The 23,404-nt window shown below is 49.3% G+C and overlaps 10 protein-coding genes across 23 annotated transcripts; 7 read left to right on the forward strand and 3 right to left on the reverse strand.

Moving 5' to 3' along the window:
* Positions 1 to 155: 155 nt before the first annotated feature.
* On the forward strand, positions 156 to 2,488 carry FOIG_12103 (uncharacterized protein). The gene has a single exon (XM_031212830.1). It carries the CDS (start codon positions 321 to 323, stop codon positions 2,103 to 2,105), a length of 1,785 nt encoding a protein of 594 aa, XP_031057126.1. The 5' UTR covers positions 156 to 320; the 3' UTR covers positions 2,106 to 2,488.
* Positions 170 to 3,566, reverse strand: FOIG_12104 (uncharacterized protein). The gene is made up of 2 exons (XM_031212831.1): positions 2,737 to 3,566; positions 170 to 2,668 (listed from the first exon to the last, which is right to left on the reverse strand). Exons 1-2 carry the CDS (start codon positions 3,451 to 3,453, stop codon positions 2,546 to 2,548), a joined length of 840 nt encoding a protein of 279 aa, XP_031057127.1. The 5' UTR covers positions 3,454 to 3,566; the 3' UTR covers positions 170 to 2,545.
* Positions 3,567 to 5,406: 1,840 nt separating this feature from the next.
* On the forward strand, positions 5,407 to 5,943 carry FOIG_12105 (uncharacterized protein; the record flags this gene model as incomplete). The annotated part of the gene is made up of 1 exon (XM_031212832.1): positions 5,407 to 5,943. The coding sequence occupies one exon, from the start codon at positions 5,407 to 5,409 to the stop codon at positions 5,941 to 5,943; it is 537 nt and encodes a 178-aa protein (XP_031057128.1).
* Positions 5,944 to 6,006: 63 nt separating this feature from the next.
* On the forward strand, positions 6,007 to 6,576 carry FOIG_12106 (uncharacterized protein; the record flags this gene model as incomplete). Its single annotated transcript, XM_031212833.1, has 1 exon — positions 6,007 to 6,576. Exon 1 carries the CDS (start codon positions 6,151 to 6,153, stop codon positions 6,574 to 6,576), a length of 426 nt encoding a protein of 141 aa, XP_031057129.1. The 5' UTR covers positions 6,007 to 6,150.
* Positions 6,577 to 7,202: 626 nt separating this feature from the next.
* Positions 7,203 to 8,210, forward strand: FOIG_12107 (60S ribosome subunit biogenesis protein nip7). The gene is made up of 2 exons (XM_031212834.1): positions 7,203 to 7,520; positions 7,580 to 8,210. Exons 1-2 carry the CDS (start codon positions 7,295 to 7,297, stop codon positions 7,918 to 7,920), a joined length of 567 nt encoding a protein of 188 aa, XP_031057130.1. The 5' UTR covers positions 7,203 to 7,294; the 3' UTR covers positions 7,921 to 8,210.
* Positions 7,207 to 10,201, reverse strand: FOIG_12108 (glutamate 5-kinase). Of its 9 annotated transcripts, XM_031212835.1 has the most exons (6): positions 9,983 to 10,201; positions 9,682 to 9,729; positions 9,426 to 9,613; positions 9,254 to 9,364; positions 8,924 to 9,194; positions 7,207 to 8,868 (listed from the first exon to the last, which is right to left on the reverse strand). In XM_031212835.1, the coding sequence occupies exons 1-6, from the start codon at positions 10,014 to 10,016 to the stop codon at positions 8,156 to 8,158; spliced, it is 1,365 nt and encodes a 454-aa protein (XP_031057131.1). In that variant the 5' UTR covers positions 10,017 to 10,201; the 3' UTR covers positions 7,207 to 8,155. The 9 variants fall into 9 exon arrangements, with proteins under 9 accessions (XP_031057131.1, XP_031057132.1, XP_031057139.1 ...); XM_031212836.1 differs by having other exon boundaries at positions 9,682 to 10,201; XM_031212838.1 differs by lacking the exon at positions 9,682 to 9,729 and having other exon boundaries at positions 7,873 to 8,868.
* A 144-nt stretch (positions 10,202 to 10,345) lies between these two features.
* Positions 10,346 to 13,733, forward strand: FOIG_12109 (mitochondrial inner membrane protease ATP23). The gene is made up of 4 exons (XM_031212844.1): positions 10,346 to 11,054; positions 11,113 to 13,392; positions 13,465 to 13,491; positions 13,542 to 13,733. The coding sequence occupies exons 1-2, from the start codon at positions 10,506 to 10,508 to the stop codon at positions 11,338 to 11,340; spliced, it is 777 nt and encodes a 258-aa protein (XP_031057140.1). The 5' UTR covers positions 10,346 to 10,505; the 3' UTR covers positions 11,341 to 13,392; positions 13,465 to 13,491; positions 13,542 to 13,733.
* FOIG_12110 (AUR protein kinase) lies at positions 11,142 to 13,740 on the reverse strand. Of its 3 annotated transcripts, XM_031212847.1 has the most exons (5): positions 13,554 to 13,740; positions 13,013 to 13,476; positions 12,834 to 12,956; positions 11,812 to 12,783; positions 11,142 to 11,763 (listed from the first exon to the last, which is right to left on the reverse strand). In XM_031212847.1, the coding sequence occupies exons 3-5, from the start codon at positions 12,930 to 12,932 to the stop codon at positions 11,647 to 11,649; spliced, it is 1,188 nt and encodes a 395-aa protein (XP_031057143.1). In that variant the 5' UTR covers positions 12,933 to 12,956; positions 13,013 to 13,476; positions 13,554 to 13,740; the 3' UTR covers positions 11,142 to 11,646. The 3 variants fall into 3 exon arrangements, with proteins under 3 accessions (XP_031057143.1, XP_031057142.1, XP_031057141.1); XM_031212846.1 differs by having other exon boundaries at positions 12,834 to 13,476; XM_031212845.1 differs by having other exon boundaries at positions 13,013 to 13,740.
* A 142-nt stretch (positions 13,741 to 13,882) lies between these two features.
* On the forward strand, positions 13,883 to 17,045 carry FOIG_12111 (glycyl-tRNA synthetase). 2 transcript variants are annotated; one of them, XM_031212849.1, is made up of 3 exons: positions 13,936 to 14,078; positions 14,137 to 16,072; positions 16,124 to 16,875. In XM_031212849.1, the coding sequence occupies exons 2-3, from the start codon at positions 14,237 to 14,239 to the stop codon at positions 16,517 to 16,519; spliced, it is 2,232 nt and encodes a 743-aa protein (XP_031057145.1). In that variant the 5' UTR covers positions 13,936 to 14,078; positions 14,137 to 14,236; the 3' UTR covers positions 16,520 to 16,875. The 2 variants fall into 2 exon arrangements, with proteins under 2 accessions (XP_031057144.1, XP_031057145.1); XM_031212848.1 differs by having other exon boundaries at positions 13,883 to 16,072; positions 16,124 to 17,045.
* Positions 17,046 to 18,616: 1,571 nt separating this feature from the next.
* On the forward strand, positions 18,617 to 23,047 carry FOIG_12112 (STE/STE20/PAKA protein kinase). Of its 3 annotated transcripts, XM_031212851.1 has the most exons (5): positions 18,617 to 19,350; positions 19,410 to 19,471; positions 19,754 to 21,806; positions 21,852 to 21,951; positions 22,005 to 23,047. In XM_031212851.1, the coding sequence occupies exons 2-5, from the start codon at positions 19,458 to 19,460 to the stop codon at positions 22,412 to 22,414; spliced, it is 2,577 nt and encodes an 858-aa protein (XP_031057147.1). In that variant the 5' UTR covers positions 18,617 to 19,350; positions 19,410 to 19,457; the 3' UTR covers positions 22,415 to 23,047. The 3 variants fall into 3 exon arrangements, with proteins under 3 accessions (XP_031057147.1, XP_031057146.1, XP_031057148.1); XM_031212850.1 differs by having other exon boundaries at positions 18,617 to 19,471; XM_031212852.1 differs by lacking the exons at positions 18,617 to 19,350; positions 19,410 to 19,471 and adding an exon at positions 19,588 to 19,693.
* The last annotated feature ends 357 nt before the right edge of the window (positions 23,048 to 23,404 follow it).

Here is a 23,404-nt window from a genome sequence, read left to right on the forward strand (position 1 = left end):
ACCTGCCTGCAGTGCCTATCCGTAGCAATAGAATCTATCCCGCCCGAAGCGTTCCCCGTTCACCTGTATTCCCGAGCCTGACCCGTGACAGATATCCGGTTCTTGGTGTTTTGGTCGGGGTGGCCGGTCTGTGGGGGTGGCCAGTCTTTGGGTGACGGACGTTATCATCATCATAGGTTATTCGCATATTCTCATCCCACCCAAAACCCACCCCCCGGAATTTGTCTCGACAAGCTCTTCTCCAAAGTCGCAAAGAGTATCTCGGTTACCATTTCTACAAACTACCTCCTTGCGACGCATATTCCAGATCTGTTGCCTCAATGCCTCGAGCTAAACGTGCGCGTCGTGCACCCGCACAATCTGCGAAGTCTCATGCACGATCACCTTCACCCGATGCAAGTGACAACGAAGTTCCCCGACCGACTCGGTCTCCCGAGAGAGGCCGTAGAAGGACGACACGATCTTCAGGTGCTTATTCAAGTGCCGTCAACGAGCAAGATGTTCTCGCGGCGAATAGGCGTCGCGACGCAGCGCTAGACAAGCTAGCCAACGAGGATCCTACTTCCACAGCCAGTAACAATGTTGAGGATGGAGATTCTGGAAGCTCAATCGAAGGTGGACGACGAGTAACAGCTACACCAACTCGAAGAAGGGACACGACTGGACTAGATTTAGCCGATAGCGTGTTTGGTGATCTCGACGATAGCTTCGGGATCGAGGACGACGATACCCGACCAGGACTGCGCTCAGCTGATGCATCCTCTCTCAACTTGAGCAACTTCAGGCGTAGACCACGCCAATCCAGCATTATTGGGCGCAACGACCCTCCCATTAGGCCCAGTAGCCGCGGCGGCAACACACCCAGTATCAGCTCGACACTTCACTTCGGTGCCTTCAAGCGGCGCGCACGAGAGCCAAGCATTTTGGGAACTGCGCGAAAGCCTCGACCGGAAGAAAATGCCGCAGGACAGGAACCGGATTCAGCGAGCGAGGACGAGGACGAGGACGATTTCATGCCTGAAGCCGAATCGACACCTCTCAACAACCGACGGCGGACAAAGCCCGAGACTGAGCCGGAGATCGAGGTTCCTGCCTCTCCAGAAGTCTCCGCAGGACCGAAGCACAGGAAAAGAAAGAGCGAAGATGCGCTACCAAGTAGTGATCGGCCTGATAAGGTATCGCGAATTGAGAGAGACGCGGACGAAGAATCAGAGGAAGAAGCGGGACCAGCACCCCAGGTGATTTCTGATGATGCAAGCGATTCTTCACTGTCAGATCTCGATTCTCCCCTAGGACCATCTCCGGTGCTTCTGGACAGGCCTGTTACCCCCATCAATAACGAGGAGCTCATGGCTCTACCTGCCAGTAGTGATTCAGAAGACGTGAACTGGCCTGATATTCATACCTTGGCTAAGCGACGCCGAAGGCCTTCCGCCACAACACCTATTCGCGCCGATAACTTTTCAGATGTATCTTCACCTCCTTCTCTGACACACTCTCCCAATTATGCAGAGGCACCGAAGTCCCGAGGTCGGGCTACAACTCGACGTCAGCAACCATCACCAAAGATAACAACTGCCGACTTGACGAGTCTACTTCCGAAGCGCCATTACAAGAAGCAGCGGGACCCACTGGGACTGGAGAGCGACGAGGAGCATGACACATCCGGTATCGGGGAGGACGAGGACGAGCTATCGTATCTTGACAGCCGGGCTGCGCGTCGAAGACGAGGCGGACGATCGACCAGCCGCGGAGGCGCAAGGCGACCAGGCTCACGAGGCGGGCGCCCAACTCAGGCTCTCAAGCCCAGACAGCCGACCTCTGACAAGCAAACGGGTCGTAATGCAAAGACTTACTCGCGTCGGTCATCGGACAAGGAGAATGAGAATGAGAATGATGCTGGTAGCGATGAAGACGAGGATGAGCACGAAGCCAGTCGTTTTCAGCCACTCCCAGACGATACTTTTGAGAACGGAAGTGGTGAGAACGCAAGCACTCCATCAGCTGATGAGCTCAAGCAAGCAGCAAGGAAGTTTAAAGAGGTTGACAGGTGGGAACTTGACTTTGAGGAGGTTACGCAGAGTTCGTCTCCACTTGCACGATGAAGCACAAACGAAGCGAAGCAGAGCAAAGCAAAGCACAAAGAATGAGATGAGGGCGCCAAGTAATATGAAAGGAAAAGGGCCGAGGCGTTCAGCGGGTTGGAGCAACTGTTTTCGAGCAAAACCTTGGGAGTTACACAAAGGGAGTATGCTAGGTCAGGGTATTTTATGAAAATTCTGAATGATGCCTGTTTCGGGCTCACATTGCATTGTACGTTGAGGAGGGCAAGAATGGATCCCATGTCAGAGTTGAGTCAAATGGTGAAGAGGTCTGCGGCGGGGGTATTCAAAGAGTACACTTTGATGACTTATTGATATCAGACAACTAAATCCTTGACTTGCGAGTTTCATCCCGCTCCTTACACATTTGTGTAATGTGTAATATGCCTCAACTCCAGAAACGCCGTGACTTGATGTTCTTGTTTTCCTGTCCTGATTTGTTCTCATGCACTTGGGTTGAGAGCTTCTGCCCGATGCTCCACGAGCGGCAGTAGTGGAGCTAGGACGTTGGGATCTCTCAGTGCGATTGTAATGTCGTCTGGGAGTCTTCCAGACATGAGAAGTTTCTGCAGCGCTGAAGTCAGTATTGCATGATGGAAGATTGAGGTCAAGCCATTTCCATAAATCTACTCACCCTCTTGACTTTCTCGTAGGTCTCTTCTTGCGCCGAGTATTCGCGAATAACCTCATCAGTCTCAAAATCGACATAGACACGGGTGTCACGTATCCGCAGGACAACATTATCCAGGCGCATGAACAACCGACACAGCAAAAGCATGCGCTTCTCGTGCACGCGGACTTTGACGCTGAAGATGGATATGCCGTTGTCGTCCAGCTCACTCTCGTACAGCATAACTTCGTCAAAGAAAAGGATAGGGTCTCGACGCTTCAGGAGCTCAATAGGGATCACCTTGTCGGTAGGCGCAAACTGCATAGCCGAGGCCTCGATGCTACCAGTATATGTCGTCGAGTAGCTCCAGTCATAGGGCTTCACAACTTCCTTTATACCCTGTGTGGTGCCTTCTCGGGTGCTCTCCCAGTCTCGAGCATATGCAACCTTGAGCATGTGGCGATCTGTCTTGTCGACGGCGTCAAGCGCATCTGGAGTGTTGAAGTTCAGGGACCAGCCTGAAGGCACATGTTCAATTCCGACGACGTTGTCTCCAAATATCATCTCCGGCATCGGAATGCCAATCTTTTCGGTGAGTGCATCGATGGTACCGGATTTAGAGATGGGCAGCTTGCGGGTCGAGATGCGGAATCTGCTTTGCGAGTGCGTCGTTGTGGCCGAGGCGAGAGCCTGTGGCTTAGGGAACGGTTCGTTCGGGTCTGAGATATGGTTGCGCTGCATATTGGGGCGTGTGCGTCTTGATGTTTTCAAGATTGAGAAGATGAAGGTGAAGATGTCAGAATCAAGAGCTGGCTGAGTTACGGGTTGGAAGCTGTTATGTTATCCAATGGCGGGGTGGGTGGGGTCCTGCGGGGAGCTAAGTTAAGGTACCTTAGGCCTTACAATGGATGCGCCAGGTCCCTGAAGTTTGGTACTCAAAGGTTCAGATAGGTAGTGTAGATAGATGTCCAATTAAAAGCAATAAGATCTCTGTCATTCCTCCTGCTCCAGACTTGTTTGTTTTGTTCATCTTGAAGTTTTCTACCCCGAGCATCTATTTTCTTTCCTCTGTATATGTTGACAACACTCTTACAGGTGCCTTACCAAGGATGTAGGTACAGGTGCCTAGGTTAGTTATTGTACCTAGGTTCTACTCCACTCTGAACTGCACTTAGTTTTATCAATCAGATATCCACGGACCCAATATATCCCATTGAAGTTTGACTATTGGCTGAACAATTCCGTTAGCAGCCATGACTCTTAGCTCTATGCCTACCTACAGAGTAATATTTTCAGTGCTTCGACATCTTCGGAGACTTTCAGACAGTCCTCTATATTGAACAGCTGGAGTCTTTTTAGTATATACTGGCCTTAAATGTAAATATTAAATTCCCATAATCTTGCTGACTACACACTTCCCGGTAATCTCAGATACTAAACCGTGAGTGAGACTTGGACAGAGCAAGTGAAACTTCTATGATTAGATGCTTGCCATAAAAGCATTTGAGCCTTCCGTGATACACTGGGTGGTAGATATGGGAGTTTCTCATGATACATTGTTATCTCAACCTGCGACTGATGAATGATATCCAAATCCTGATGCCACCACTGCGCATGGCCATGTGGAAGAGACCCCAGTGAATATGAGCTCTTTATTTTCCCATATATATATGCTCGACTAGACTAGATCTAAATATACCTAACTTTCTCGGATTAGCAAAATCCATGGGTAGAACAAGGACGAACTGGGTGAGCATGGCTTGGCTTTCCTTTTGATAAAGTCAATGATCAGCCATCTTACGAAAGTCGATCATCAAGAGCCAATCTTGTTCTTTTACGAATGCGAGAAAGCCCTTCCAGCCATTCAGCAGCACCACTGTCTTGATTACGATTTACAACGGGAAGAACTGACCTGTCAAGCAGCATGCGGAAGTATCTGAAGTATCCATAACTGCCTCAAAGTTGGCGAAGAACACCTGGAAATGTAAATCATGACACGCACATCAAACTCTGTGACTCATCTACTAATACAAGCAGTCTTTGGTCCTTTGCAGCTAGTGATCGTTCGCGAACATCACTCGTCAGACAATCAACGAGAATTGCCTCTTTCATATCAAATTGATGACAACCACAGCTTTCCAGAACCCGGAACCATATTCTATTTCTTTTGTAGTTATTTACCTACTGTCAAATGCCACTGTAGCGAGATCTAGTAAAGTTTGCCAATACCAGATTCAGGACAACATCAACTCAGAGCCAGAAGCTAGCATTAATCAAGTATGTGTATACTTTCCATGCTCTCAAGTTGCCCAATTATACTAAGATCTGGCGGTTACACAGATCCCCGATATCAAACGCATAGTACAGCTCTACAGAACTCCCACATCGACACTTGATGCTGCACCAAGTCTGAGACCTACTGTTCCACGCACGTATATCACTGAAAAGGACACAATCAGTATTTTCTTTCTGTACAGGACTACATAAGAGAATTCAACAGAAAATTTGAAAGTCGAGTTAAGGACAAGCCGGCCATAGAGTGACACGCCGAGAGACCATTTCACGACCACCCCTCCTCACTACATCCTGAGCCCAGCGTTTACCAGCGCACTCTATCATCAAAGCTATATTCATTTACCATATACCTTCTTCGATTGTTTTACACGATACAAGATTGAAGCACACGGAGACAAGATGGTTCTCACTACCATTTACTGGAACCTTGGCTCTTCAGATCACTCTTCCCCGTCGACCTCTTTCGTCCGTTACCCCGTCAGTGCCATCACAGGAGTCCCGTATTCGTCTTTCTCTCCCAGCACTTCCGAGCTCCTCCAGACCAGATCCCTCTCCCAGTGGCTGTCATTTATCAGAGATGTCGGCTTCTACGAGGATAGGCACAATCCATTCCAGAGCTTGAAAGACAACAAAGCTCGCATGCAACAATTTGAAGTCCATGCTATCGATGCTCGCCTGCGATCTTGGGCTCCAAAAGTCCATAATTGGTGTCCAAATACCAACGAATGCTACAGCGTCAGTTTCAAACCTTGCATGGTACGGTATCTGGATGAGCACGCATCTTGGGCGGGCATAGACGATCTAACAGATCCAACAAAAGTTAAAGATATGTCTAAAAGACCAAACACTGGTCTGGGTACCTCTAACAGCCTGCCACAAAATACCATTACTGAAGGCCGAATACGGCAAAACATGAATGCCTGGGGAACTCTATGAATGTATTCTCATCCTGTCCACCTTGCCTCATCGTGGGTCTGGTTTTTTAGCAATACTCGAAACATGGATATGACGAGCTTCGGAAGGGTTACCTCGCTTGGCGCATGACCTGGCACACATTCAAAGCCAATGCAAACCCCAAGTCTGTTGAAGGCGCAAAGTCTATCTTGAGGAACATTGCCTCCAGGAGCTTACCAAAAGCTGAACATGTGGGGAGACATTACAAACGACTATACCCTCCTGTCCTATGAATATTTGACCAAAGAGGATTTCATGAACCTCTATGACCTTGGAGACCAGGCCATTAAGTACTTGAAATCTCACCGTCTCGATTGGAGAAAGGATATCGATGTTATACAAGACTTTGCTGGTCTGAAACTGTCTGTCCTTAGTCAAGAATCCATCTCGGAATTAAGAGACATCATTCATACTATCAACGCCGACCTCATGAGACTGGTCACCGCTGAACTCGAGCTCACGGAAACTCCCAAAATTTGGATTGAGATGAATCGAAGAACACTGTATTACTGTGCCAAACAGAATTTCAAGACTCTTAGGCAAGCCCTTTGCGACAAGCATCGGCGAGACACTAACCAACATTTTGGTAGGGAGACTATGAGACATGCTGTTTGATGAGTACCTATTCGGGTCGCTAAGTTGTATGGAAACAACAAGGCTTCAGTTTCAACCGGCTACGCTATTTGTCTACATTTTCTTTCTTTGGCTCGAATGTGCTATATTGGCGTCTGACCAGGCGTCATAAATGTCTGTACAATGATAAACGGTTCCGGGGCTCCAGCTGACGTTTAGTCTGAGAAACGCCGTCCGAAGAGCAAATAAACTAATAGGGCTATATTTAGACCTATAAGCTCCACTTTTGGTCCTTATACTGCTATTCTAATGTAAATACTCTACCTGTTTATAATATAAATCGTCTTAGACCTCCTTTATCCAAGCTAGTAACCTTGTAAGTCGTTTTTTTGTGAATAGGACTACCCTGAATTTCTCAACATCTATCTCAAGAGAAACTAAGACAATACTAACTACTAGACTGCTATTAAAGAGACGGACTTTCCATATATACTATTGCATATTTTCCTATTGCTATTTGAATAACGTTGCGATGAAATTTATCTTCATAGTCATTTCTATCAGCCTAGGTTAAGTAAGGTAGGGTAGGTAGTCAAGGGTCCCACCTACTCATGTTAACCTCCACTCCACCTCCAGCCGCCAACTGATAAGAATCCTTATCAGGTTCCGCTCCATCAACTTTTTTTGTTTTGCGAAGCCAAGCCATCCCGCCATTGAACAACATCAACAACACCATCAATCACCATATCCTAACGATACAATGCGCCCTCTCACAGAAAAGGAGACCCAGACTCTTTTTGAGAAACTGGCAAACTACACTGGTGGCTCCCTCAAGAACCTGATCGCACCCCTCGACGACTCCCCCAACCCTGATCGCTATGTCTTCCGCCTAGTTCGCGATCGTGTCTTTTACGTTCGTCTCTCAATCGCCAACCTGGCGACCTCTATTGCGCGTGATAAGCTTCTCTCTCTAGGAACTTGTCTCGGTATGTCGTTGCCTCGATAACTGTCACAATATTCTCTGGCTAACCTTCAAATTTCACAGGCAAGTTCACCAAGTCTGGCAAGTTTCGCCTGCACATCACAGCCCTTCCCATCATCGCCGAGCACGCCCGCTACAAGATTTGGGTCAAGGAAAACGGAACTATGCCCTTCCTATACGGCAGCAACATCGTCAAGGCGCATGTCGGTCGCTGGTCAGAGGACTGCCCCGAACACCAGGGAGTTGTTGTCTACAGCATGAACGACACACCGCTCGGATTTGGTGTCACTGCCCGCAGCACTGCTGAGGCCCGAAGATTGGATCCTACCGGTGTCACTTGTTTCAGACAGGCCGACTGTGGAGAGTACCTCCGTGACGAAGACAACTTGTTTGCGACGGGTTAGAGGGCAGTATGGTTTGCTTCGTCTGGCGTTGGGGCTATTTTAATCATTCATTCTTTGGCGTTGAGAGTGAGGGGAAAAGAAACTTATGGCCAAGTCAATCATGCTTGGGTTATTTTGTAGATTGGTAGATATCATCGTCGTCATCAAAGCGCTGTATATGTTGAAATGTATTCGCTTGCCCCATTTTGCCCACTTTGCCCATTTTGCCCATTCTCGAAGCCCTTTCTTTGTCTTCCTATTCCATTACTGCACCATTTATCTCTCGAGCTGGACTCACTGGCCTGCTGTCTCTCTTGAAGAAACCGACATGCTGTCGGTGAGCGACATACTCACTATCAGCATAGCCAAGAATCTTCTCAATCTCGACGCTCTGCTTGCCCTTGATCCGCGCGATCTCAGCGGCGGCATAGTTGACCAGAGCTCGACCGACTTCTTCAGGGGTGCCCTCCCACATTTTGCCATCAGGCCCAGGGGTTGATCGTCGCTTGACTGCTACGAGACGCACCACCTCCTGTTGGGCAAAGTTACCCTCGACATCAATGACGCCAACCGGAAGCAGACCCGCCTTGCCAACAAGGGCCTTATAAGCGCCTGAGTCGATGTAGAGGGTGCCGTGAGGATGAGGAGTGTGAAGCAGCCAAAAGTGACGGTCCCTGATGGGATCGTTGGCGGGGATGAAGCGAGTGTGTAGGGGGGGCCAAGGGGCGCCATTTAAGTTGGAGAGCGTCAGAGCTGATGCTGATCGTGACAAGCCTTCAGCACGCTCGTCTGGACTGGGAGGAGTGTTCCCTCTTTGTATTGACTGCAGATACTGCACAATGTTGAGCACGTTTCCTGGGTTAGAAGACCTCGTAATGACAGTCGTGACTCCAGCGGAAGTGCCCAGCCTGGCAGCAATAATCTTGGTGCTCATGCCTCCTGTTCCAAGGGACGAACCAGCACTGGAGACTGCTTCAGATTTAGTTTTCGGTGAGGTAAGCCCGCGATTGAATATGAATCTTACCGTCAGCCTGTAGTGCGGCGATGTCTTCGACCACCTCGATAGGCTTAGCATCTGGGTTGGTTCTGGGGTTTTTGTCATAGAGACAGTCAACATCCGTCATCAAGAACAGCATATCAGCGTGTATCATAGCGGCAGTGATAGCAGAGAGAGTATCATTGTCGCCAAACTTGATTTCGGAAACGGCAAGAGTGTCGTTTTCGTTAACAATGGGAATTACGCCTTGTTCCAAAAGGGCATGGAAGGTGTTTTGGGCGTTAAAGTATCTCGTTCGCTGCAACATATTTTTTTTTAGCTCACTGTTGAAGATTAAGACAAAAGAGTTGGACACACGTCTGCAATATCGTTTCGTGTAAGGAGAATCTGAGCAATTGGCTGCCTGAGGTGGGTGAACAGACTATCCCAGAGACTCATGAGGCGGCATTGGCCGATCGCTGCAAGAGCCTGTAGACATTCACGTTAGTCAATTGATTATAGATGGTCAACAGAGACATTCGGTTCCAACCTGTAGCTGTGCGAGATGCTTAGGTCGCTTCTCCACGTCCATACGCCGGAGACCAACACCGATAGCGCCGGACGAAACAATGACCACCCTGTGACCATCTTTGCGAAGCTTTACAGCCGTATCAACAATGAGAGTCAGAATCGGAAGAAGTGGTTCGTGAGTCTTCTCATCGACAATGGAGCTTGTTCCTGTGATGAAGGCCGAGTGTTAGTGGGGGATGAGTCAAGCTTGGTGTTGAGCCGTAAAGTAAACTCACCAAGCTTGATGACGATGGTCAGAGACTTTGTCCCGTTGCCTCTCATGACTGCGAGATTTAAGAAAAAGGAAAACAAGTCAGTTTAATGCCGCTTTTGGGGTATGATGCAACGCCTGTAAGAAAGACTGGCACTTTCACATGGGTGTCTCTATACACTACACATGTGAAGAGGCGCATATGTATAGGTAGGTAGTATATATATGGAACAAGTTCAACAAGACAGACTTGACTCTTCTTCCACAACACAAATCAAAGAAAGATGAATGAAGCAAAGAGAAGAGGGATCGAGAGAAATGCTTACATTGAAACATGCTTTCACTCGTCATTTTCCTCATGCGCCCTTGTCGCTCTGAGTGTGGAACCGAGGGTTGAACAGGATAGGTAGGATAGGATGGTATGAGATGGGATGTGAGTGGGAGTGTCAGGATGTTTGGAGCTGGAGCTGGGCAAACGTTGGGCGATAGTCGAATTGATTGGACTGTGCTCCTGCGCCCTTGTTGAAGAGTTCCCCAGACCCCGATGTCGCCCGGGAAAACAGCACGAATAGGGTCCTTTCTTCGGAAAACTGGTCCAATCAGCCTCTTCACCGCCTGGCCGAATCGGGTTATCGGGTGCGTGGCAGAATTTACACTTACGGTACAGGCTTCTGAAGAGGCTAAGGTAAGCTAAGGCCAACTAAATTAAAGCCTTGTGAGAAGGTCAAGAGAGGTCGATCACCTTGAGATTCTGAGTCTTACGCCGAATACCGAATTCACTCGCCGAAGCCACAACAGCCTAAACTGGACTCAATTGACATAGGAAATACAGACACGCGCCTTTGCAGCATGTCATCTGATTCTACACCTCCTCCAGGTGTCCCCGCTGGAACGCCAAGTGCTTCAAATGCAGAAATCAAGAACGACCCTGCAAAAACCGGGTTTTCTCCAGAGATCTCATGGTGGATGAACTACTTCAAGATGCTCTCGGGCCAAATGACACCCGAGGGCAAATTCTTCTTCCGAGAGTATACAACAGAAATCGAGGAAGAAAAAGACTGCAAAGCTTGTGAGAGAGACCGCGACTGGCTCTTTACCTATTCACCCGTCGTTCGCTTCATGTCTGAGAAGATCCAGGCCCTCAATGGACGAATAGACCCTTCCAATGTTCACTGCCGCCGCTGTCCCTCCTCTCTGAGGGCTGATGGCTCTGTCAACTGGCAATCTGGTGGTTTTAGCCCCAATCATGGCATCCTCATATGTGCCAACCACATCAAGAACCGAAAGCATCTCGAGGATACGCTTGCACATGAGATGGTGCATGCCTGGGACTATGTTCGATGGAAGAATGTCGACTTTATGGGTCAAAAGGACTTGAAGCACGCCGCATGCACAGAGGTGGGTTAAGGAAGCAAGCCAATTTCTTTGCAAACAAGGATGCTAATTCATAATCAAGATCCGAGCTTCAATGCTCAGTGGCGAGTGCAGATGGACAAAAGAGGCCTTTGTTCGAGGCAATTGGAGATTGACGCAGCAATTCCAAAATTGCGTCCGCAGACGAGCCATTGATTCCGTCACGGCCAGATCCACATGCAAGGACGACGTCCAAGCAACCAAGGTTGTCAACCAGGTTTGGGATTCTTGCTTCGCAGACACGCGGCCATTCGATGAGGTTTATCGATGATTGCTAGCAGTCTGCCCTCCATATGAAAATGTGTACGATATCTAAGACGGGCGAGAGGCGCCTTTAATGAAATGTATGATGCCTTTCTGCTGTATACCACAATACTATCAATGATACCCTTGAACACGCTGGAGCAATTCTTGTATTCGTTTTAATGATTGTTGGAATGACGCCACAAAAGAAAATCCCGTACTCCGGCTGATGCAAACGGTCAGGTTCCGTCCTTGACTATTAGAAAATCAGTCAATCAATTGCCGATAAACGCCTTTCAACCGTTATCCATTCATATTATTTGTCGTTATATCATTATTGCCCCTTCTCGCGGTTAGAAGCACGCTCACCCTTGACGCAGTGCTTGATGATCCAGGGGTGTTGCTGAATCTGCTCAAGAGGAATTCGCTTCTCAGGGTCCAACACCAGGAGCTTCATCCATGTCAGTACGGCGATACAGAAATCTTTGGGGCTGCATACCTTCTTGATGAGGTCAGTAGCCTCAGGACTGACCCATGAAGGAATCGACATGTCAGCACGAGCAATCCTTCGTTGAGTCATCACTGGCGTATCCTCGAAGGGCGCTTCACCCACGAGGAACTCATACGTCAGGACGCCCAAACTCCACAGGTCAACCTTCTCGTTGTAAAAGTTGTCAGAGGTACCGGGCTTGATCATCTCAGGAGGGAGGTAGTCAAGAGTACCACACATGGTCTTCCTTCGGTTGTTGGGAGCGTGCACACTCCATCCGAAATCTGAGATTTTGATCTCACCATGGATGCCAACCAAGATGTTCTCAGGCTTGATGTCCCGATGGATGACATGCTTTCGATGCAGGTATCGCAATGCCGATGCCATCTGGGCGATGTACTGGGCTGCCTTCCACTCGGGGAACCGGCTCTCTTTTCGGAGGTGTTTGTACAGTTCACCCTTGCCAGCGAATTCGAGAATCAAAAATACTCGCTTGCTATCGTGGAAGTGGCCGTAGAGTTGAAGAATGTTGGGGTGTCTCAGGTTGCTTTGAATCTCGATCTCTCGGCGAACCTGCTTCTCAACACGACCTGCTTGCAATTCATTCTTGTGGAGGACCTTGAGGGCGCAGATGAAGCCAGTTGTTCTTTCTCGAGCAAGGTACACTCGTCCAAACTTGCCCTTGCCTAGAGGCCGACCAATCTCGAACATGCCGAGGTGGAACTGCTTAGGGACGCTGATTTGCTCTGGCAGTGTGACTGATTTTCGTTCATCTTGAGCTTCATCCGACGTCCTTGAGGAAGATGGAAGTGCTTTTCTTGTAGGAGATGGAGGCGCGTTGTTGACTTTTCGTTGAGCAGCCTGAGATGGCAGCATCACAGCGGCGTTGGTATTGCTGCTTTGCGACTGGAGGGCGACTTTGAAGAGGTTGGGTCGAGAGGCTCCATGTATACTTTGTGATGTGGTAGATGAGACCATAGTCTACCTATGTCAGTGATCAAACCATGATCGAGCGGTCAAAGGAAACACACCTTTGTCTTGCTGTAGAGCTTAGAGCCGTCGCCAAGGGGATCATTCTCATCGTTGACGGACATGCGCTCGAAGCGCGCCTCAATTGTACGGGTAGCCATTATTGAGAGCAAGGGCGGGATGGGCTGTTGATGTTAGTGAAAGACGAACGAAGAGATGAAGAAAGACGATGGAGGTTTGCCTTTTTGAACGGTTCCGATGCGGTCAGTCAGGTCGTTGGCTGGGGTTAGAAACCGGCTAGTATAAACATCTGGTTGCCGAGCAACTGATGCCGGGGGCTGCTAGAAATCTGGGGCGAGCTTGAGATCGGACCACCACAGAAGCTGAAGGTTATTGCACAATTGCCTTTTTTATGAAATATTCAGATCATGCAGTTACTGAGCTGTATCGAGACAAGAGCTTTGCCAGGCTGGTGATTGCTGGTCATTGGTTTTAAGGACCGACTTCAACACCCCGGCAGTGAGATCTCTCTTGCACCCTCACTCAAAATTCCAGGCCGATCATTGCCATTTCGATCATTTGTTCGTTCTTGCATACGTGCAAGAAGTGCCCCTACGTGAGGTAGGTAGTCAAGGTTTCTTCAGTCATTGTCTCGCCGGTCGTTAATGCAACGACTGAGCTCACGAGTCTGAGGTGTCGATGTATCTATCGACAGATAGAGTCAGTGCTATCTTCGCCTTCCATTCACGCAACATTGAACGAAAATTTAGTTAGACACTCACTTTTTGAGAGATGATAAACGTGAAAAAATCGACCTATAAGGAGATATCTATGAGTTTCGTCTTGGGGGAATGAGACGACTTATACGGGGTATATCACCAGATACTCACTCGACAAGCAACACAACTTGTTAGCATAATTGGTATCCATTATCAAAGCCACTCGCTTCATCCAGTACCAAGGTGATCGATCATTTTAGTTGATTTCATTAAAAAAAGACTTCAATGCAAAATTCATTCAACGCCATGATTATCATGATCAAGCCATGTCCCGGCACGTGCTGCGCATTGGGACAAATAGTACCTTACAGAAGGTATTTACTCCGTGAATAGAAATGGTATGTGGACGTGGTGGGGTCAAAGAATTGGATGTCAGTCAGACTTATCCTCCCAAAACTGCTGCATGTTATACACCCACGATAGCAAAACTCCCTCTTTAGGGTCTCTAACCACCAAATTGTCGAATCAGCGCCCAGCAGATGCCAAAGAAACTCACAAAATTCCCCCACCACCCACAGCTATCCATAGGTAACAAACAGAGAGACCCAGTTCGACGTCTCGAGTCTCTGGTCTGACCTAATAGCAGCCATTTTAGGCCACCTACGCTCCATACCTGACGGAATTGACTTTTGTGACTCACGCCCTCCTCTGTCTCTTTAACCTGACGACTTTTACAATCAGGGTGGATGAAGCCAATTCGTCCCGTATCACTATCTCCAGCCTCACTGCCAACAACAGTAAAGAAAAGCTTTTCAACAGCTTCCCCTTTATTAAGGCAACTTTGTCTGTCACGTTCTGGTCCCAGGTTCCGGTTTGCGGCCTGTGCAAAACCACCCCGCACTGTCGTAGACTCCCGCACTTTTGCGACCTCACGACCCCTCAACGCTTTTCAACTGCAAACGTCGCAAAAGCGCAAAAAGGACAAGATGACTTCCGCCGCGACGACTCTTAAGGGCCAGCCCCTCGACAAGGCTGTCCTCGAATCTATCCTCCGACGTCGCATGTTTTACACCCCCTCCTTCGAAATCTACGGCGGTGTTGGTGGTTTGTTCGACTATGGCCCTCCTGGCTGCGCACTGCAGGCCGGTGTCATTGACATCTGGCGCAAGCATTTCATCCTTGAGGAGGATATGCTTGAGGTTGACTGCACTGTTTTGACCCCTCACGAGGTTCTCAAGACCAGTGGCCATGTCGATAAGTTCGCCGACTGGATGTGCAAGGACCCCAAGAACGGCGAGATTCTTCGAGCCGACCACTTTGTCGAGGCCATCCTTGAGGCCCGGCTAAACGGTGACAAGGAGGCCCGCGGCCAGAAGGTGGAGGACAAGGAGGAAGATCCCAAGAAGAAGAAGAAAAAGACAAAGACTGAAGCTGTGAAACTCGATGACGCCGTCGTCAAGGAGTATGAGGAGGTTCTCGCCAGAATCGACAACTACGGTGGCCCAGAGCTTGGCGAGCTCATCAAGAAGTACGATCTCAGAAACCCTGCCACTGGTGTCCAGCCCGCGGAGCCTGTCTCCTTCAACCTCATGTTCCAAACCTCCATTGGTCCCAGCAGCAACTACCCCGGCTACCTCCGCCCCGAGACTGCCCAGGGCCAGTTCCTGAACTTTGCCAAGCTCCTCGAGTTCAACCAATCTCAGATGCCTTTCGCCTCTGCCTCTATTGGCAAGTCATACCGTAACGAGATCTCTCCTCGTGCCGGCCTTCTACGAGTGCGTGAGTTCCTCATGGCCGAGATTGAGCATTTCGTCGATCCTGAGGGTGGAAAGAAGCACCACCGATTCCATGAGGTTGAAGATGTCGAGCTTGTTCTTCTTGACCGTGATACACAGCTGAGTGGCAAGACTACGACCAGAACTCTCAAGATCGGTCAGGCTGTCAAGGATGGTCTTGTTGACAACGAGACTCTGGGCTACTTCCTTGCCCGAATTCACTTGTTTTTGGAAAAGATTGGCGTGGATCTGACCAAGCTGCGATTCCGCCAGCACATGGCCAACGAAATGGCTCATTATGCCACCGACTGCTGGGATGCTGAACTCTTCACCAGCTCTGGTTGGATCGAGTGTGTCGGCTGTGCTGACCGAAGTGCCTACGACTTGAGTGTCCACGCCAAAAAGACTGGCGCCCCTCTGGTTGTCCGCGAGCAGCGCGAGACTCCCCTTGTCATTGAGGAGTGGCAAATCGACATCGAAAGGAAGAAGTTTGGTCCCCAGTTCAAGAAGGATGCCAAGACTGTCGAAACTGCTCTCTTGGCTACATCGCAAGAACAGCGAGAAAAGCTGGCCAAGGAGTTGAGCGACAACGGCAGCATCACTCTCGAAGTCGCTGGTGTTGGCGACGGCAAGGTCCAGGTTAACAAGGACTCCATTGCCATCGAGTTCCGCAAGAGGGTCGAGAACACTCGCGAGTTTGTGCCCAATGTTATCGAGCCCTCGTTCGGTATTGGCCGTATTCTCTACTCCTTGATGGAGCACAGCTTCTGGACTCGTGGCACCGAGGGTGGCGACGAAGCCCGTGGTGTAAGAACAAACCCCCCTGAATATGCATGATGAATTGCTAATACTTCAAAGGTTCTATCTTTCCCTCCCACTGTGGCCCCTACCAAGGTTTTGCTTGTTCCCCTCTCCTCCAACGCCCAGTTCAAGCCTCTCCTTAAGCAGCTGTCCCAACGTCTCCGCAGTGCCGGTATCTCCAGCCGTGTGGACGACTCTTCTGCCAGCATTGGTAAGCGATACAGCCGAAACGATGAACTCGGTACTCCTCTCGGCATCACCATCGATTTCCAGACAGTTCAAGACGGTACTGTTACCTTGCGAGATCGTGACAGCACCAACCAAGTCCGAGCGGAGCAGGAGAAGATCATCGATGCTATCAAGTCGCTTGTGAATGGCAGTAAGACTTGGTCTCAGATTGAGAATGAGCTCCCCAAGTTTGAGGGCCAGGAGGTTGAGGTTGCTCAACGATAGAATAGAAAAGTTTAGAAGAAATGTAATATAGATGCCGTAGTGGCTGAGCATTCATCAAAACGGTGAATGTCAAGGCAGGAGATGGAATCTGTCCAGTTGAGTCTACGAATCACAAGACAAGACACTGAAATTGGGTTTCAAGAGGAAAAGGAACGTTATATTATATCAGCTTCCAAAATTTCAGCTGATTTATGAACCATGCCTTCACCAATAGTTTTGTGGCCCTTGTTGGTCAACAGCGGGCCAAAAGACAGTTCGAGTTCTCCTGGATGCACATCATGCCAGTCATCCAGGGTTCAGGTGGAAAGTCAGACTCCCAGTGATCAATCAGTAAGCGACGTACAATGGCGGGAAGTTATTGCCCATCTACTTGGGTTCAGTAACTTTACTTCGCACTAAGTCGAAGGGTTCAATAATGAGTGTCTTGAGGTAGTGAAACGACTGGTATTTGACAAGGTCGCTGTTGGCTGAGTATACGAATTCTCCCTTGACTTATTGGAAAGAAGGAAAAGTTAATATAAAAACATACTACAGCATCTGATCCTGAATTCAAAAATTGGAGAAGCTGAGATTGGGTTGCAATGGCGGAGGGCCTATTACCTCAGTAGGTGACGGTGCATGATTGGTGGACTCGTGTTAAAACCCCACCACCTAGGATCAGCCTAGCTTCTTTTCTCTCTCCTACACATCCCACAATCAGCCAGTCCATCAACAGTCCATCAAATAATTCAATACGAACAACCCATACTATCAAAATCACCAGTTTTAATTGTTTCATCATGAGTTCTATGCAAGGAATCACCTTTTCAGAAGTATCCAAAGATGAACTTCACACCATACTTCACGCTATCATGAAAGAGGAGCTGGCGCCTATTACCGCGACGCTCCAACACATCCAGACCCAGCTCAACGATCTGACTGGACAATACCACAGCCTTGCCTAGCGTGTCGAAGGCCTAGAGGCTCGAGTACACCAAGAACGAGAGAAGACTGTGGTTTTTTTTCTGTCTAATATAAAAGCAATTAAAGAGACTAATTAATTATTCTTAGTCTACACTTACTCGCCGAACTTGACAAACGACAAACTTGACAAACGACAAACAAGGGTTTTCCTGGGATGCCGAGCAGACGGAGTGTTTCGGTTTCATCTTCTAGGAAAGCCACAACTGATTGAAACGTTCCTTCTGCATTTCCTAGACAGGACCATTTCATGGGGTTTTCAAAGAGTTTCTCAAGGGATCTGACAACATCAGAGATCCAGACACCAATGGCCGCTAGATGAGGAATGGTGGTGCGTGGCAAATGGGCGCTTGAAACGCAATAGGCGACCTTGGCACCAATAACCATGAGACAAGCAAGCCAACAGTATTCAGAACGCTAATAAAGCTTGATAAAGACTGAGATGAGGGGCAATCGTTATGTATCATGAGTTGACCAGGAGTTTTAGTTTTATCAACAATGTGATAAATCTTCCAAGCTGATATCTAGTTGCCGAGATCATTACCTACAGTACTAGATGAGGCAGCTGGAGATTTCACTTTGGCCAACAGCGGCCCGTGCCATGACCGCTGGTACTTGTATTGACTCAAGATTGGGTTGGACTTGTGATCAGCACAAAGAAAGGTGGGGCATTATGGGATCTTTTTCAATCCCTTAAGTTTAGGTACGGAGTACGGAGTAGCTCTCAGGAAACTGCAATTGAAGCTAATGTGAGCTGAACTCCTCTGCTTGTGTGCTCGTGTCGCTGTCTTGTAGTCTACCTTAGTTACTAGGTAGTTGTCCACCTTAGGCGTCAGTAGACAAGGCACATGTAGCAGAGATTACATCCAACCCATGAGACTCTCGATCAGAACCTCACCTCATGCACGTTAAAAAGTCCCCCAGGTTCACCATCTTATCCAATGCAAGTAATTGGACCCTATCACCTTCAAGAAGCAACGGGCATGCATTGGCAATCCGGAATCCAGGGGTCAAGTTCCACTAGACGGAAGTCTTAGGTGCCTTACCTGAGGAAGAATTGGAGCCCAGCGCCCAGCTAAGGTAAGGTATTTAGCGACAGTGGAGGCACTGACCACGCTGCCCGCCACCATCGATTCCATGAATTATAAGTTACAACGAGGAGCTGGGGCAACAACAACGCTGCGGGCAGGTGCAACTGGAACGCCACTGGAACTCCCCCGTCACTCTTCATCTGACACTTCTGCGGCGGGAGAATATCTCAGCGCTGGGGAACTAGGGGTCATTTAATCCTCCTTCCCCACCTTTCTTCGTTTCCTCCTTCTCCTGCTCATTCTCTGAAGGTGGTCCAAACTTGGAAGGCCGCTCCCTGACCCAAACCCACCTGGCTTTTCGTTCTCATGTATCCATCCAGTATTTCTTGTTCTCCCTCATAACGTCAAACTCGCCTGTGCTTTTTGCGGCTTCTGGTACTTCAGCACCAGCTGTCAACAAAATTAAACTTGCTTCTCGTCGCCGTCTTCCTGTCCGTTTTGCGGCTACGTGCGTTATCCATTATCCCAGCACAGTCCCGCTCGCCCACCTCCACTCCAATCTACCTAACCCCCGTGCTTGTCACTGACGAGCTTCCTTGTCTACCTACCTTTACTCTGAGTCTGACCCTGACCGCTGCTCCGACACGATTTTCGAATACATGACCTCTCCATCCGGTCGCTGAGAAGGCCTTTTCCTGTGCCCAAGATCAATCTTTGTTTGATCTCTGTTTGGGTGCCCTCCCACATTGTCGAAACCAGACCGCCCAGAACCCCTGTGAGCGCTCCTGAGTTGGTTACCTCCCGTCCACCGCTCGCTATTAGATCTGGGAGCCAGCAAGCGTACGACCCGCCATATAACCTACTTATATATCGATTTCAGACGGTCTTATTCTTTCTAGTCACCATCAGATAATTCTTACTGCGCTTCGCAGTTCAAGTAATTCAAGATGGCTCAAAACAGGTACGTTGCTTCTCCTTGGGTCTGTGACATGAGGGCGCGCCTCATAGCAAAGAGGCGGGGTGAAAGTTCTCCCTTTGAGCGACACTCGCACGCTGCTCCGTAAAGCCATTATATCGCCTTGATAGATTGATGTCATGCCAATCTTTCTTTCATATTTCTTGACGCCGCTGGGATCTACTTTTGGAATCTGTGGCGGCCCTCTTGAAGAGGGGGTTCCTGGCTGTCAGCAACCAACAACACGAATAAGATTGCTTCTCAACTTCAGCAACTAACGATACGCAGTATGTACTCGTCCGGCCAGTTCATGAATCCGGGCCCTGCGCCTCGGCCTCCCACCGATCGACCGCGTTTGAACCTAACGCCCAATGCCAACCTTCCAGGAAGCATGGCCAACATGGCTATTTCCCCCATCCGAAGTACTGCAACCTCGACGTACACCGGCTCAACCATCTCGCTTCCGATCGCCCGCCAACAGTCCAACAATACCGATGGTCTGGGTGGAGTCGCTGTCAAGAAGGAGGGTTGGGCGTCAGTCAAGGAGAGCAAGAATTTTATTCAACCCTGGAAGCAGAAGTACCTAATTCTCCGCAAAGAGTCGCTCGATTTTCACAAGACCGAGGGTGGTAAGGTTTCGTACACGCTTTACCTGAGGGATGTAGTCAACGTCGGACGAGTCGAAGCCGCCGGTACCATCTTCGAGATCAAGCGCAAACCAGATGGTTCGTCTAACAGCCCCGGCGACGACGACGGTCAAACCAAAACCCTACAAATCAAGGTAAAGAGTGACGATGACTTATATGAGTGGATCGACTTTATCTACGGCGCTTGCCCAGGCATGGGCGGAGTCAGCAACCCTACTAACTTTTCTCACGCCGTGCATGTTGGTTTTGATCCAAAGACTGGTGAATTCGTCGGTTTGCCACCAGAGTGGTCGAAGCTCCTTAACTCATCAGCCATCACTAAAGAAGATTATGAGCGCAACCCTCAAGCAGTCTTTGAGGTTTTGGACTTTTACACCGATCTCGCCAAAAGGGCTGAGAATCCCAATCAATATCCCAGCTTGACACCAACTCCTCCTGCCCAGAGCCAGGCCAACAAACAGCTGGGATATGGCAGTGGTGCATCTGTGGCACCTCCTCGACCTGCGCCGCCAGCCGCTTCTCAGCGCCCAGGTTACAACCCTTCTCCTGTCCAACCCAATCCCAATGCTCCCCGTCGCCCTGCCCGCCCTGATGAGCGCCCTGCTCAGCAGGATCAGCAGCAACAGTACCAGCAGCGCCAGCAGATGCAACAGATGTCCCCTAATTACGTCTCTCAGGATGCCCTGAGAGAGGAGCAGCGTAAGAAGCAGCTGGAGGCTCAGAGACAGCGGGAGCGCGAAATTGAGGAGCAGAACAGACGCGACCTTGAAGCCTACAACGCTTCTCTTCCCAAAACCAAGGTTCCGCTTGCCCAGCAGGAAATTGGTGGTGGTTATAGCTCATCACCTTCTCCCCAGCCCAACCGCTACAATCCAACCCGAGCAGCCCCACCTGCGCCAAAGGCCTCGCAACAGCAGAGCAACCTCCAGGCGCAGCGGCCTGCTCCTTCACCTCCTACCACTTCTCAGCGACCGCCTCTAGCCTCTCAGCCTAGCTCCAGTACTCTAAGGGATCCTTCTCAGGCGCAGCGAACTCCTCGCGCCGACAACGCCGCACCTCGTTATGCCAATGGAAATCAGGCTTCGCAGCCTCGACAGCCGCAGCAACAGACTCAAGCATCGCGCTTACCAGCTCCCGTCAAGCCTCTGAATGTTGCACCCAAGCCCAGTCAATCCCAGCAGCAGGCTGATGGCGTTAAGGCTGCCGAAGCTGCTTTAACTGCCAAGCCATCGCCTTCGGAGCGTAAACAGGATGTCAGAATGTCTACTATGTCCGAGAATGAGGTTATGGCCAAGCTTAAGGAAGCCGTTTCGAAGGACGACCCGAACATCTCCTATTCCAAGCAGAAGAAGATCGGACAGGGTGCATCAGGGTCTGTCTACGTTGCTAAGATTAAGGAGACAGCTGTGGGCATTGCCCGCGATATTCTGCGTGCCCAGGGCCCTCGGGCCCAGGTTGCCATCAAACAAATGGACCTCGCTCACCAACCTAGGAAGGAGCTCATCGTGAACGAAATCATGGTTATGAAAGACAGCCGGCACCGCAACATTGTTAACTTCTTGGATGCTTTCCTGCGCAATAACAACGCAGAGCTCTGGGTTGTTATGGAATTCATGGAGGGAGGTGCTCTCACTGACGTGATTGACAACAATCCATCCATCTCCGAGGAGCAAATCTCGACTATTTGCCACGAGGTATGTCCATTGGCTCTTCCACACTGTAATTGCTGACACCCATAGACTTGCCGCGGATTGCAGCACTTGCATTCGCAGAATATTATTCACCGTGATATCAAGAGTGACAATGTTCTACTCGACGCTCGTGGAAACGTGAAAATCAGTAAGCCGATCACCAGTCATATGAACAAGTCCACGATGCTGACATGTCTGCAGCCGATTTTGGTTTCTGCGCCAAGCTTACGGAGACAAAGTCAAAGCGAGCCACCATGGTGGGAACCCCCTATTGGATGGCCCCCGAGGTTGTCAAGCAGAAGGAATACGGTCCCAAGGTCGATATCTGGTCTTTGGGTATTATGGCGATTGAGATGATAGAGTCCGAGCCGCCATATCTTAACGAGGAACCTCTCAAGGCTCTCTACCTAATCGCAACAAATGGAACTCCTCGGCTCAAGAAGCCTGAGAAACTGAGCAAAGAACTGAAGGCATTCTTGTCTGTCTGCCTGTGCGTGGACGTTAAGAGCCGTGCCTCTGCTGATGAGCTCCTGGCTCATGACTTTTTGCGTCACGGTTGCCCATTGGCTAGCTTGGCAGATCTTCTTGCTTTCAAGAAGCACGCCAAATAAGAGGGCGCACACGAGAGATATGTGAGGAGTGGGCGCTCATGTTGCAGCCCGACATTTTGAATGAGGTACCGAAGCAAGGCGATGCATATATTCCCCCACAGATGGTGTTTTTCTCTCTTGGCGTTTACGGGCGAAAGTTCTTTGGCACCTCGCACTTGGCAAAGACGTTGCCTATGTGCGGATGTCTCTACACCTACTTGGCGGCATTTAGCCACATTGTCCAAGAAGTCTCCCTACGCGGTATCGATGATGATGACATGCGATGAAAGCTCGGACAAATACCCAATGTACTAGGAGTCGGGTGACATGAGGGACTGGATGAAAACTTTTTAAAGAAAAGACTGAACATGGGAAGACCGTCTGCCCTGGCCATGACACGACAGTGACATTTTGAGCGCAATTGGGAACTATCAGGCGCAGAAGAGTCACTTTGAAAGAGCATAATCAAAGGGCAACGTATATAGAGAAAATATGAAATCGGGTGACAGCAATACATATCCTGGATGTCTGTGAACGAGTTTTCATCTGTTGTAGTTGTTGAATCTGTTCTGTGTACAGAAATCTGAATCTTTCCCGGGAGTGGATGATCTTTACAACATATGGATGTTTATAGCACATCCAGGCCAACTGCTCCCTTTCGTTTAACATTGTGACTCCTGATGGTGCCGTGTTAATCTTGAGTCGAAGAAGATAGTCAACGACTATACCGAGGTTGGACAATTTCTAAAATAGTGCCCGGGGATTGCGGGCCGCTATCTGAGACATGGCCCAGAACCAGCAACGAAACTTGAACAGGGAGTGTTGGTGATAGCTCTGGGAACACCACTGATAAAGAGGGGGGATGGTAAGAGCTGTGTTTCGAGATACTCATGATAACCCCTGAGCTGCCACTTTGCGGGTGTTGTATGTACGGGTAGGGAGTCGAAAGACAGGGGGTTACAGTAAGGCTTGTTTCATCAAGAGACTAATAGATCCTCCAACAACAAGGTG

The sequence above is a fragment of the Fusarium odoratissimum genome (genome assembly GCF_000260195.1).
Source record: "Fusarium odoratissimum NRRL 54006 unplaced genomic scaffold supercont1.25, whole genome shotgun sequence".
Taxonomy (NCBI): Eukaryota; Fungi; Ascomycota; class Sordariomycetes; order Hypocreales; family Nectriaceae; genus Fusarium; species Fusarium odoratissimum.

Coding starts and splice junctions, on each gene's coding strand:
- FOIG_12103 (XM_031212830.1), top strand. CDS start 321: ATGCCTCGAGCTAAACGTGCGCGTCGTGCACCCGCACAATCTGCGAAG.
- FOIG_12104 (XM_031212831.1), bottom strand. CDS start 3,453: ATGCAGCGCAACCATATCTCAGACCCGAACGAACCGTTCCCTAAGCCA. Junction 2,669..2,736: donor CCTACGAGAAAGTCAAGAGG/GTGAGTAGATTT, acceptor TCAGCGCTGCAG/AAACTTCTCATGTCTGGAAG.
- FOIG_12107 (XM_031212834.1), top strand. CDS start 7,295: ATGCGCCCTCTCACAGAAAAGGAGACCCAGACTCTTTTTGAGAAACTG. Junction 7,521..7,579: donor CTCTCTAGGAACTTGTCTCG/GTATGTCGTTGC, acceptor CAAATTTCACAG/GCAAGTTCACCAAGTCTGGC.
- FOIG_12108 (XM_031212835.1), bottom strand. CDS start 10,016: ATGAGGAAAATGACGAGTGAAAGCATGTTTCAAT. Junction 9,730..9,982: donor GAGTGAAAGCATGTTTCAAT/GTAAGCATTTCT, acceptor TAAATCTCGCAG/TCATGAGAGGCAACGGGACA. Junction 9,614..9,681: donor GACCATCGTCATCAAGCTTG/GTGAGTTTACTT, acceptor CCTTCATCACAG/GAACAAGCTCCATTGTCGAT.
- FOIG_12109 (XM_031212844.1), top strand. CDS start 10,506: ATGTCATCTGATTCTACACCTCCTCCAGGTGTCCCCGCTGGAACGCCA. Junction 11,055..11,112: donor AGCACGCCGCATGCACAGAG/GTGGGTTAAGGA, acceptor TTCATAATCAAG/ATCCGAGCTTCAATGCTCAG.
- FOIG_12110 (XM_031212847.1), bottom strand. CDS start 12,932: ATGGCTACCCGTACAATTGAGGCGCGCTTCGAGCGCATGTCCGTCAAC. Junction 12,784..12,833: donor AGCTCTACAGCAAGACAAAG/GTGTGTTTCCTT, acceptor TGACATAGGTAG/ACTATGGTCTCATCTACCAC. Junction 11,764..11,811: donor CTACTGACCTCATCAAGAAG/GTATGCAGCCCC, acceptor ACATGGATGAAG/CTCCTGGTGTTGGACCCTGA.
- FOIG_12111 (XM_031212848.1), top strand. CDS start 14,237: ATGAAGCCAATTCGTCCCGTATCACTATCTCCAGCCTCACTGCCAACA. Junction 16,073..16,123: donor GTGGCGACGAAGCCCGTGGT/GTAAGAACAAAC, acceptor AATACTTCAAAG/GTTCTATCTTTCCCTCCCAC.
- FOIG_12112 (XM_031212850.1), top strand. Junction 21,807..21,851: donor TCTCGACTATTTGCCACGAG/GTATGTCCATTG, acceptor TGACACCCATAG/ACTTGCCGCGGATTGCAGCA. Junction 21,952..22,004: donor TCGTGGAAACGTGAAAATCA/GTAAGCCGATCA, acceptor ACATGTCTGCAG/CCGATTTTGGTTTCTGCGCC.